The sequence below is a fragment of the Channa argus genome, chromosome 1, assembly GCF_033026475.1.
Source record: "Channa argus isolate prfri chromosome 1, Channa argus male v1.0, whole genome shotgun sequence".
NCBI classification, from domain to species: Eukaryota; Metazoa; Chordata; class Actinopteri; order Anabantiformes; family Channidae; genus Channa; species Channa argus.
The window spans coordinates 46,769,925-46,782,291 of NC_090197.1; the positions used below are offsets into that span (position 1 = coordinate 46,769,925).

Consider the following 12,367-nt stretch of genomic DNA (forward strand, 5'->3'; position numbering starts at 1 on the left):
CTTAACATTGCTTTTATCCGTGCTGAGACATTATTTTACTATCAGGTCATTCGACAAACTTTATTAGGAAAAAATACAATCTGTTTCAATTAATTACATTGCACAAACTATTGCAATGGCAAAACTTAAGACTTGACATGCGGTAGATGATACAAGTAAAAATATCTCTTGAACATGCTGATAACACGTCGATCCTCAATGAAATAAAACAAGGATATTGTCATCTGTAAGGGAACTGAAACAGAGGTCATTGTTTCACCCACAGCACAGTACAGTCATGGCGAGGTGCCTAATGCGTACACCAAACCACAAAGCAACGACAGCATTAATATCTAAACAAACTGATTACTAAAAACTGTATAATTACATTTGCAGATGAATTCTTCCAAACAGAAAAGTTATTCAATCTTTTGCAAAGATTGCAGAGAATACAAACAGCAAAGAAATAAAAGAAGTAACACCTGCGATGCAATTCTATTTACATTTACAACACTGTTTGTGAACATATTCAACAGTTTTATTTTCTGAACTTGCAATTTTTAACTTTGCTCAGTTAAGAAAAAAAAATCCAAAACTTGAATACAGAAGTTTTGAGAAGTTTAACGTCCACAGCCAAAAGTTTTATTCCACTCTTCATACAACTCCAAGTCTTTTGATGAGACACTGGGCCGCACAGTCTTTAATGCCTCCTGGAAGTCACTATAGAGGATTGGTCGCACCTGATCTGCGGTGACAGTGGCAATGTCACTGAGATGAATGCTGCGGATGGGCCCCAGTGCTGCCTCCCGACACAGCTGAGTCATGTCAGCTCCGGAGAAGCCCTCTGTAGTTGCTACCACACTCTTTAACTCGTGCTCTCTCAGCTGATTCTTCTCTCTTGCCATGAGATTAGTTATAATCTGTTGTCGGGCGGCTCTTTCAGGCAGGGGGATGTATAAACGCTTTGCCAGGCGTCGACGAGCAGCCTCGTCTATCTCCTGAGGTCGGTTGGTGGCGCCCACGACCAAGATGCGGTCTTCGGCGGCAGTGGCTGCTCCATCTAGCTGAACGAGGAATTCTGTTTTTATCCTCCGTGATGAGTCATGCTCCCCATCTGTCCGCTGAGACAACAGTGAGTCAATTTCATCAATAAAGATGACAGCGGGCTGGTGGCACCGGGCAATGGCAAACAGGGCTCGCACCATTTTTTCTCCTTCACCCACCCACTTGGATGTGAGAGATGATGCACTGATGCTAAAGAAGGTGGCACCTGATTGACAAGCAATACATTTTCCTATGAGGGTTTTTCCAGTTCCCGGGGGTCCAAACAAGAGGATACCTTTAGGGGGACCACGAAGACCAACAAAGATATCAGGCCGCAGCATGGGCCAGACCACAATCTCCTTTATTGTGGTCTTGGCAAACTCCAGCCCGGCTATGTCATCCCAGCCCACAGGAGGACCATGGTCCATAATCTCACTCATGATCAGCTCAATTATTTTTGGCTCAAAGTTTTTCAAGCGTTCATCCATAATTTGAGGCTCCTGACTGGAGTTACGACTCGCCCCACCTTCTTCCTCCTCCTGTCGTGGAATAGGTGACACAAATTTAGAAAATGCACCTCGAGGCCTGTTAGCACCCAGAGATTTTTTCACAGTTCCTGCCATCCCAGCCATCTGACCTTTCTGAGGCTGATGGTAATGCTTTTTATGTTGATCAATAATAAACTGCTCCCGAGCTGTTTTAAAGTTGCTTGCAGCTTGTGGCTCAGTGTCTGCTTGACCTCTGTGTGGCCCTCTGCCAGCATCCTCTCTCTCTGCATTGTAAAAATTCTTCCTCTTAGATGAATTAGATTTTAGAAAGCAGGAAGACTGATAATTTTGTGTGGCGCCTGGAGCACCACGGTTTCCTTGTGGAGAAAGTGAAGAGGGATGACTGAACAAAGATTGTGGCCGGGCTGGAAGCAGGGAAAATGATTGTGATTTACCCAATATCCCATCAGAGACTCTTGGCCTTTCTGCAGAAGTATTAGAAGGATTACTAGCTGTGTTGTTAACCTCGGTTTTAGGCTGGGGTGGTCCTATAAGTTTAAATGGAAGCGCGTCTGCCCTGACTCTTGTAAAGGGAGCGGAAAAAGAGCTGCCTCTGGTCTCTTGTCCCACAGATATGTTGACATCTGCTGGTGCCACTGGAGAGCCTCCTTCTTTTGTCCCAGCCTGAATCATCTTTTGCACGCAGGGCAGCTCCAGCACACTCTCCATGGTCAGGGACGACTCCCATTTGTCACTGTAGTTCCTTTGACTGCGCGCCAGATGCAGCGCACTCTCAGCATAGTTGTTTAGCCCTGTGTTTGGGTCATCAGAGTCCAGCACAGCAGCATAGTGCTCTGAGTAGGTCCTGAGCAGGCTGGCTGTGGCAGCCTGAGAGATCTGGGAGCTTGCCCATGCATACTGAATGGAGAGGATGTGGGCCCGGTAGGCATCGGCCGTCTGTTCAGGTGTACAGCTGCCAGATAAAATGTCAAAGGACCTCCTCTGCCATTCGTCCAGGTGCGCGCCACTCATGCCTGGCCTGCTTTAACCTGGTGATTAAGAGGGGACAAAGGTTATAAAATAAATACAAGACCTCAAATGCCAAGGCATACAATAACCCTGAAGTTTCATTTCCTTCCAAGATATTCTTAAATGTATGGGAGTCAAGTCTTCTGAGATTACGTTTTACATGTATAATGAAGTTGTGGGATTTAAGCAGGAGCGGGTGACATAGTTTGATTTTTTTAATCTCTTTATCACACTTTTCTTACCTGTGAAACACTAATGTCTTTTGGTTACCACTATCTGGTTGTGAAGACTAGACTTCCATTGAGATAAACCCTAATTAAGTGTTTTTTTTTTTTTTTTTTGCAACCTTGGCAAAGCAGCTCTCCACCCACAGAAGACATCATACAGCTCTTTTCAGTGTAATTCTCACGTTTCCAACTAGGGGCCTACATACGTAATTAGAAAAGAGGCTTTTATCTATATGAATCTAAGCTAAAAGTTAGGTAAACACTTTGATGGTTATAAATGTATAACGTCACTAAAGAATAATTCATTAACAAAACTTAAGGGTATTATTGCTTAAGGCAGTGAAACTTTGTGGCAAGCGGTAATAAACAGTCCATAGACAACTCCAATGTGTTCACTGGACATATACTTTACCACACAACAGTCCACAATGCTGAGGACGAAGGACGTCAATTACTAACTAATATTTTCTTGTTCTTTCTTGATAACGTTAGATAAAGAAATACATTCTTGCACTATAAACACAACGTTCATAACATTCACTTAAGTTGAAACCTCTTCTTCTTAAACTCCTCGAATGTTTGTTCCCGCCACCAGTTTCCTCCTGGACGACTTCTTCCTGAACCGTTCCATTTCGTTCTTCTAAATCCTAAATTAGACTTTTAACATCCCATTCGCTACGTGAAAAAACAGAACCAAAGGCTGACAAAATGGTACATATTTCAATAGGAAAAATCGTCAACTTAAGATAAAAAAATAAGCACTACGAGAAGCCGAACTCATGCATAGACTTACTTTGAAACTATCGGAACAAGACCCATAAACGTGTCACAAATAGGGAGTGCTCCATTTTGTCACCAGCTTCGCCGAGAGAGTCATCACTCTGTGTATTACAATAGGTATCTGTGCTTTAAGTCAGTCGCGTTTATTAATGATGATTTATTAGAAACTAAGATAAGGTTTTATCAAGAATAGCATTTTCTGATTTGAGTTTTAGGGCGTATTGTCCTTGCACTTTGGTCTTATCGGGTCGTAACTCTTGAAAGTGAGGCGTAGGTCGCCATCTAGTGATCACAGCGCGCTGAACAATTGTAAAGATGAAATTTTGCTTTGTTGCTTTGGTTTTTGGGAAATGTAGTACACACATTTTTGAATTTCATCCTGGCAAAAAGTTTCGACATAATTTCATTTTGAATAAATTAAACTTGTGCATAAATCATTTTACACATCGTGTTCGTTTACTTTAATTATGATCATGATACTGTTGTATATAAACTACTCGTGAAATTATCGTTTGCATAAACTACAATAACCACAACCGTTGAGAGGCGTATTTGTGCTGGTGAGCTTCTGGGAATATAGCGCACGCCGCCGATGGGGGGTGGGGGGGGACTGTGTTTGTGATATTGTTTAGCTAATGACTTACTTGGAAAACCTTTTCCACTATTTGTTTTAAATTGTATATCGTTGAGTGAGGAGGGACACCAGAAAACGTTTCCCGGATAGCCGCTTGCAGTAGTTGCAGCCCGTTCGCTGTACCCAAACCGGAGACGGGATGTAAATTATTCCATACTGGACCAAGCCTAGGAGCTGGGTTAAAGCCGTCGGTCACACCCTTGTCTGAGGACACTAGGGACTGAGCAGCATGAAATTGCTGTACTTCACCTGTTACATTCTTTTGTAAAACTGCACAAGAACCCCGAGCTGCGCAATTGAAGCCAGTTTAAGTTTGCTGGAAAGAGTGAAGTGGATATGACTGACTCATCATCATGCACGGTCAGAGGAGATAACCCTGAAAGTCCGTCAACTGCGGTGCTAACCACACAGCGCCACAACTAGCTTGTCGGCTAAATTGTTTTCGCCTCGTTTTTCTAATAATCTTCCCTCCGTAGTCAACGTGGTATTATGAATGTCCCTATGTACACATTTGTGTCCCGTGACGACATCAGCACTGTCTATGCTGAAGTTGCCAAAATCCTCCTCTCAACGGGACAATGGAAGAGGTTGAAAAGAGATAATCCCAGATTTAACCTGATGCTCGGTGAACGGAACAGACTGCCCTTTGGACGTCTAGGTAATTTCAGTTTATTTTTTCTAATCTTTTAAGATGACGGTAGACAGGAAATTATGTGTGTGCAGAATTTGGGAGTCCACTCAATCATGATGAGACGGTGAGTAAGCAGGGTTTGCTAGCAACATCGTGCATAGAGATTGTGTATCTCATGTAAGTGTGCCGTGAAATCTGCCGTGGAATCTGTGATAGATTTTACAGTGTCCTCACTTGGCCTTTACAGGTCATGAACCAGGACTGGTTCAGCTGGTGAATTACTACAGAGGAGCAGATAAGCTTTGCAGAAAAGCATCCTTGGTCAAGTGGGTTTCTGTCTTCTTGATCGATCTTTTGTCTTCCCATTGTTTATCTTACTAATGTCCTTCTCTGGAGGTAAACTATTCAAAGTGCTGACTGTATCCCCTTTTTACCATTAGGCTAATAAAGACCAGCCCAGAGCTGTCGGACTCCTGTAGCTGGTTCCCAGAATCCTACATCATCTATCCCACTAACCTCAACACCCCTGTTGCTCCAGCTACGAATGGCATCAGCCACCTGAAGAACAATCCCAAGACAGATGAAAGGGAAGTTTTCATGGCTTCTTATCACGCTAAAAAAGACAGTGGTGAAGGAACAGTGTGGATAGCTAAGTCTTCTGCTGGAGCTAAAGGTAAAAAATCTCATAGCCAACTTTCACTAGTTTCAACTCAAGTTACAAGTTAACCTTTGTAAGGCATTTTCAATTTATTGACTTCTTCTTATTTACTGCTTGTACTTCAACCAACACCTTGGTTTTAATTGCAATAGGTGCTGGTATTATGATTTCCCATGATGCTAATCAGCTGCTGGAGTATATTGATAATCAGGGACAGGTTCATGTCATTCAGAAGTACCTAGAGAAACCTTTACTTTTGGAGCCAGGACATCGGAAGTTTGACATCAGGCAAGTTTTTAAAAACCCACAGGGAATGTGCTAGTTTTTTCTAGACTTTAGAGACTGTAAGACTGTAGATTCTTATGGGTTTTACTGCATTATTTTTAGGAGCTGGGTGCTAGTGGACCATCAGTACAACATCTATTTATATCAAGAGGGTGTACTGCGGACTTCATCAGAACCCTATAACAGCTCTGACCTCCAGGACATGACGAGCCACCTTACAAACCACTGCATCCAGAAGGAGCACTCCCAAAACTATGGGAGATATGAGGAGGGGAATGAAATGTTCTTTGATGAATTCAGGATGTACCTGCTGAACGTGCACAATGTCACCCTGGAGACCACCATATTACCTCAGATCAAGCAGATCATAAAGTAGGTCCCTTTTGTTTTTGCTGATGTTTTATTTTAGGATTTAATAAGAAACTTAGCATAGCATTCACACATCACATTAGGGGCAAAAACACATAATACTTTCATTTGATATGTCACACTCCATATTTTTAAGTGCTGGAGACATTGACTAATCTCTTGGAAAAATGCTGATTGAATTGTGAAGTCAAATCTGTTATAATTGAGATTATAAGTAAATAGAATATACTATCAAATTATTTGGTTGGTCAGTAACATATTACACTTCTAGAGGTAGTAGCTGGATACGAACAAATTAGGTGAGATGAGACATCTTAGTTGTAACTAGAGGATAAACATGGCAAAGGCAAAAGCCACAAAATTGATCGTGATTTAGTTTGTCTTGTCCATTTGTCTTTCTCCAGAGTGAAATATCTCTACAAGTATTTGACATATGTCCTTGAATGTTTCTACCAACATTAAGACAAAATCCCCTGACTTTGATGATCCCAGGACTTTTTCTCTATCATTCAATGGAAAAACGTTGAATTTGTGACTGTTTTTCTTTAGTGCTCCTCCTTTGTTCAGTTCTAACATCAGGTCAAAAATGAAAAATTTTGTCAGAACCATCAGCCTCAGCAGTACTTTTTGTTGCTAATTAACTATGTTAGCATGCTATCCAAATATTATTTTGAACATAGCAAACCATAACTGGTAAACATCAGCATGAGACGGACTGCAAAGGGCGAATAAATTGCAAAGACAGTGTTTTTATTTCAGACAGCTGTCCTAAAGAAGAGCCCATGGTGACTGGGCTCAGGTCAGTTGAGCAGGAGCCAGGGGGTCTGAGTTTAATTTGTGCTGTAGTAAATTCAATCTTGTAAAGTTATAAAGTGTATTATTGAGAGACATCAATTATAGAGCAGCACAATTATTACACATTTACCATTTCATATCTAATTGTTGTGCATTCCCTCTAGGTGTTATATAAAAGTCAGATCTCCTCTGCTACTGCTGTAAATATGTTACTTCGATGTGTACAAAATGCTATCTAACATTTCCTTTTCACATAGCAGTGGGGGTCTGTAGAGGTCAGCATCTGCCTAATCCCTGAAATGTGTGCCATCTCATGCTGTGGAGTTGTTGGGTGTTAGGAACAGTCAGACAACTGTACATCATTTTGCTGTCTGGTTTCCAGGAGCTGTCTGACATGTACTGAGCCGGCAATCAGCACCAAGCACCTGTCCTACCAGAGCTTCCAGCTCTTTGGATTTGATTTCATGGTTGATGAGAACTTCAAAGTGTGGCTCATTGAGATCAATGGAGCTCCAGCCTGTGCACAGTCTGTAACATTCAACTAATTCAATTAGTTATTTTTCTGAGCATCTTTATCAGCTTTAGCTGTTGTTTGCAACTCTCCCTCTGGCAATGTTGTAGTCTTGCACTTTGTCTCTTGCTCATTAGTCTTTTTCCTGTCTACATTTAGACAATAATTACATTATCCTATATTACTGTTCATTATTTTGTTTGTTGTGGAAAGGTAAAATCAGAAATAGAGTTTAAATTAATTAAATTCAATGTGAGCATTTTCTATAAAATATAATGAAACACATAAAGTCTTACTGACCCGTTCTGAAACACTTTTTTTCTTGTCCTTTTTCTAGGAAGCTCTATCCAGAGTTATGTCAAGGTATTGTGGATGTGGCTATTTCCAGTGTGTTCACCCTGAACAGCAGCTGTGACTCCTCTTCTGCCTCCTCTTCACCTTATTCCTCCTCTCCGTCCTCTACGTTCACCACTAACTCATGCTCCTCTCCCAAATTGAGAGGCCCTCTTCATGTAGGGCCTTTCACTCGCCTGTAAGCACACACAAATGTTCACCTGTCAAATAACTTCTTGCTTCATGCTATGTCCCCATTCCCAAAGTACTGTACAATTTTTATTTAATTTAGGTTTTTTTTTATTGCTATCTCGCTCCCTTGTTATGCATATAATGTACAGTATGTGAGGAGGCTCCAGAAATGCTAAAATTTTTGGGAGATTCTGAATAAGGACAGATGCTTTCCATCTTACTTCCACCACCAGTTTCCCCCCAAGTAGAGTATTGATGGTATGGAGGATGCAGAGAGGCTTCAACTGAGACTGTAGTGCCTTAGATTTCCAACGATACTCCCTTAAGACTACTGGTTAACTTGCTCTGTCACCTTGACCTGTTCTTGTTATACAAACGTTTGCACTATTGCTCCATAAAATCAATGCAGTCCACAAAAATTTGCATTATAATAGATTCCTTGATATTTAAGACCCTAGTGAGTTTGTGAATGCTGCAGTATTTTCTCATCAGGCGCTTTTTCTTTTTTATTCGCTTTTTTTTTTTTTTTTTACAACTTAATTGCAGCCATGTGTCTGTCCCCTTTGGTTTAAATTGCAAAACTACACAGAAAGATACAATTTTATAAAAAGTCCCTTATATTTAATTATAGTAGCTAATATATTAACCCAGCGTCTAAATAGTTTACCTTAAGAATGAGCATTCTTCTTTACTTCACCATATAGACCTTTATGCAAATTACATGTACAATGTTATTTGAATAAAGGACAGCATATGTGAACAAGTGAGATATCACTTTCCAGGGCTAACTTTGTCCCAACAAGCTCTGCTGAAGTGTCCCTGACCTTTAACCTCTCTATTTTAGAGAAACCAGAAACAGTGTTAGCCTAGATTCTGCTTTCCTGAACACATTCTCTTAGTTTTGTCATTACACTATTAGCATGGTTGTGTAAAAGCATGCATTGGTATGCACCCCCACACACAGCGCCTTTTGCCCCAGTTTGTATAAAAAAATGGCATAATAGACTTTGATAGGGAAGAGTTCTTGATAAGTGATGAAATGAAAGGAGGGTAGATTGTACAATGTTTGTTGTTAATTATTTAAAGACCCCGTGAAATTAAACTGAATAACACTTGTTTATGAGAGAGCACTTATAGACTAACGTATCGCTTTTTGTCTTTTAAACATAATGTGTCGTTGCCAAAGAAAAGTCTTAAGTATACAGACACAGGTCTTCGAGTCACTGCCTCTTTTTCAGTTACTCCTGGTCTCTACACTCTTTATTGTTCTTCACCACAGTGCTTTCATTTGTTTCTTGGGGTCCTTAAAATGTTTCAGTTCTTCGACTTTTGTTATTATTATTTAGCTTTACTGAACTATTTTGTGAAAAGCGTTGTCCTAGATGATTTGTTAAATCTAGTTAATGTTACGGTTTGTTAGTTTAGATGTGCAAATTTGTGTCAGCTGCATGTTTGGTAAATGACTGTTGACTTTCAGCTTTTTTGTTTCTAGATGCTTATTTTAAACACAATAAGTCATGTGTCTCTCATAAAGCGACAATCCCTGCTGTTTACGTTTTTAAGCTAAAATTAAATGTGTGACACTTCCCACGCTTTGGGTGATATGTTAAGTTAGACCATGGGAGCAATTAGTTCATAATCATCCCTGTGTATCTGTGTTTACAAGAGGACTCAGAAGAATGAAGGATATGTGCTTGGCTGAAGCACAGAGAGATGGACTGCATCAAAAGAATTCCACCTGCGTCAATGTAAGACTAATCCCAGTAATTTATATGGTGAAAACACATCAAATCAATTCTGCAAGGTATTGCAGAGTCCTGCTGTAGCTGAAATTATGCTTGAAAGTTTGGAAAATTGTTAATGTTTGTATAAGACTGCTGAACGCCTGTTGTGTTGGCATGCCCGATCCCCAAGTGTTTGGGGATTTTGAACATTTCAGAAAGCAAATTATCAGTATTCATTTTAATTTTTATTAATAAAAAGAAGCAATGTACCTCCAGCATTTAGATGCACCTTCATTTGTAAGTTTGTATGGAAGTGATTTTGCTTCATTCATGATCAAGACTTCTTTTAAATTCAGTGTTGGATTCTGTTAATTTTATCGTGCTTTTCACTTCTGTTTCAAATATGTCTTTTCGTAATTTCCTCATTTTTACCAAAGATCAAACTCCTGCTCTATTTATGGTGTCAGATAATTATTTGTAATTACTTTAATCCGGAATCAATCACATCCATTGGCTAATGCGATCTAAAAAGCAAGTATCACATTCAGTGAGATGTCTGTCCTGAGTTTTTGTTAGGTGATGTTTTATCAAAAATATTGCATGAGCATTTGTCTTTACCAGAATCAATATTACTACAATAAAGGAATATTAGTATTCCCAGGCTTGTGTCATTTACATTTTTACACTACAGGGTCCACTTGAATTAACCAAATACATGCATGTCACATGAACACAGGCAAAAATACTGTGCATCTGACTCCAGAAAAGACAGAATAAGATTACACAATCTTAAAGTGTAATCATGCGTGTTATGTACTTATGTCACATGGCAATAGTGTTAACTTATAAAAAAATATAAGTCAGCACAGCAGTTACTGTGACAGCTACAATTTATTAATGCAACTAAAACACAGTAATATTATGATACAAAACCTGGTCACATTCGTCCTATGTTCAATTTCAAACCATGAAACTACTTAAAACACATAAGTAAAGGGCAATAGGTGTGGACAAACGTTGACCGACAGCTTGATTATAACATTTTAAAGAACAGGGAGAAAGTTTTTCTCTTTACTGAAACACTGATTTAACACTCTTCTTTGGAAACTGCTCAGATACTACTACACCTTTTAGCAATGCAGCTTGACGTGTTCATCTGATGACGTCAGCTTTGTAAAACTGAAACCCTCCATGAATGACGGCGTCAGTAGCCGGGTGCTCTGGCATGCGCCTGTAATCCAAACTACTGGAAGGCTGAGGCTAGAGGATCGTTTGACCTCAGGAGCTCTGAGCTTCAGCGGACTGTGTCGAGCGGGTGTCCGCACAAAGTTCGGTATCGATATGGTGCTCCTGGGGAAGCCCGGGACCACCAGGTCGTCTAAGGAGGGTAGCACCGGCCCAGTTCAGAAATGGAGCAGGTCAAAGCCTCCGTGACGCTCAGTAGTGGGATCGCACCTGTGAATAGACGCTGTAGCGCAGCTTTAGAAACACAGCGGGACCCAGTCTTTTTCTTGTCTTTATACTGTTCAACCAACACCTTAGAAAACACTCACGGTCAAACGTAATGTTTGATCGTGATACAGCAGCTTCTTCTCTCTGTCTTTGTCTGCTTCTTTCCTCTAAAGCATTTGCTGTCCGTTGGTCCTACACCGCCTCCAGCTGGAGCAGAGCAGCAGTGACACAAGTGCACAGATCCAGATCCACAGCAAACTAAGTGGTAATTAGCTCTTAATGTAAGTCTTGATGGAGTGGAAAATAATCCCAACCCTTGGCATACTACATTTGTTGTGTTTCATTTTCCCAATGAAGAAAAAACATCCCCAGCAATTCTTGGCTAATATCACAAACATTATGATGCTGTGTGAAGACCCCTCAGTCTGCCACAAAACTCAATTTAATCATATTCTCCTCCCAAATTCATTCTGGAGTAGCATACGTTTTTAAGACTATAATATTTATCTATAACTATTCCCATTCGTAGTACTAATTGTTGATTTGATTTGTCTATATAATTTTTTTTGTATTTTGTCTGGCTGAACTAACTAAACTGAACCATTTGACAGCTCTGCACTTCCACCGCTGACATGTGACATTGTGATGATCATAATTCAATTACAATCTATTTTAAGTATAAAAACATGAATTTGGACCCTTTTGGTACACACAACAGCTTTATTTTTGCTTTGTTATTTGTTTATATCCATGAAAAACTTGGTTGCTGGTTCTTGGTCCTAACATAAAAGGCTCCAGCAACCGGAGCTGCTTGTTGGTTCTACAGCGCCTCCAGCTGGAGCAGTGGGTTTATGGTTTAGCTCTGTCGGTGATCCAGTCTTTAATCCACACCAAAGTAACACTATACATCATTACCATCATACTGTGAACTACAAAGATTTTAATAACAGGTACTTTCTACAACTCATTTTGTATATTAGTCACAAATATAAGTGAATGTCTCACTCCTTCATTTATGGTTAAAAACACTTACATCATGTAATAAAAGATCCATTAGAGCCAGTTATGATCATTCAGACACAAAATTATTTAAAAAGACAGTTTATACCAACAGCCGAAACAATAAAACAGAGCACTGTTATTAATGCTGTAGTGATACTTGTGCAAACAATGTGAAACTTTACAGTTAATCAGCCAAATTGAGCCAAAGTGTTTCAGTTTTTTGTGATAATAATT

At 40.0% G+C, this 12,367-nt stretch overlaps 2 protein-coding genes across 6 annotated transcripts; one reads left to right on the forward strand and one right to left on the reverse strand.

Annotated features, from left to right (window-relative positions):
- On the reverse strand, nucleotides 1–7,868 carry fignl1 (fidgetin-like 1). Of its 5 annotated transcripts, none has more exons than XM_067527350.1 (2): nucleotides 7,731–7,868; nucleotides 1–2,560 (listed from the first exon to the last, which is right to left on the reverse strand). In XM_067527350.1, exon 2 carries the CDS (start codon nucleotides 2,541–2,543, stop codon nucleotides 600–602), a length of 1,944 nt encoding a protein of 647 aa, XP_067383451.1. In that variant the 5' UTR covers nucleotides 2,544–2,560; nucleotides 7,731–7,868; the 3' UTR covers nucleotides 1–599. The 5 variants fall into 5 exon arrangements, with proteins under 5 accessions (XP_067383451.1, XP_067383442.1, XP_067383423.1 ...); XM_067527341.1 differs by lacking the exon at nucleotides 7,731–7,868 and adding an exon at nucleotides 3,561–3,992; XM_067527322.1 differs by lacking the exon at nucleotides 7,731–7,868 and adding an exon at nucleotides 3,321–3,554.
- Nucleotides 4,145–10,340, forward strand: ttl (tubulin tyrosine ligase). Its single transcript, XM_067527364.1, has 8 exons — nucleotides 4,145–4,839; nucleotides 5,060–5,138; nucleotides 5,253–5,485; nucleotides 5,623–5,758; nucleotides 5,858–6,127; nucleotides 7,302–7,445; nucleotides 7,768–7,962; nucleotides 9,624–10,340. The coding sequence occupies exons 1-8, from the start codon at nucleotides 4,671–4,673 to the stop codon at nucleotides 9,655–9,657; spliced, it is 1,260 nt and encodes a 419-aa protein (XP_067383465.1). The 5' UTR covers nucleotides 4,145–4,670; the 3' UTR covers nucleotides 9,658–10,340.
- The last annotated feature ends 2,027 nt before the right edge of the window (nucleotides 10,341–12,367 follow it).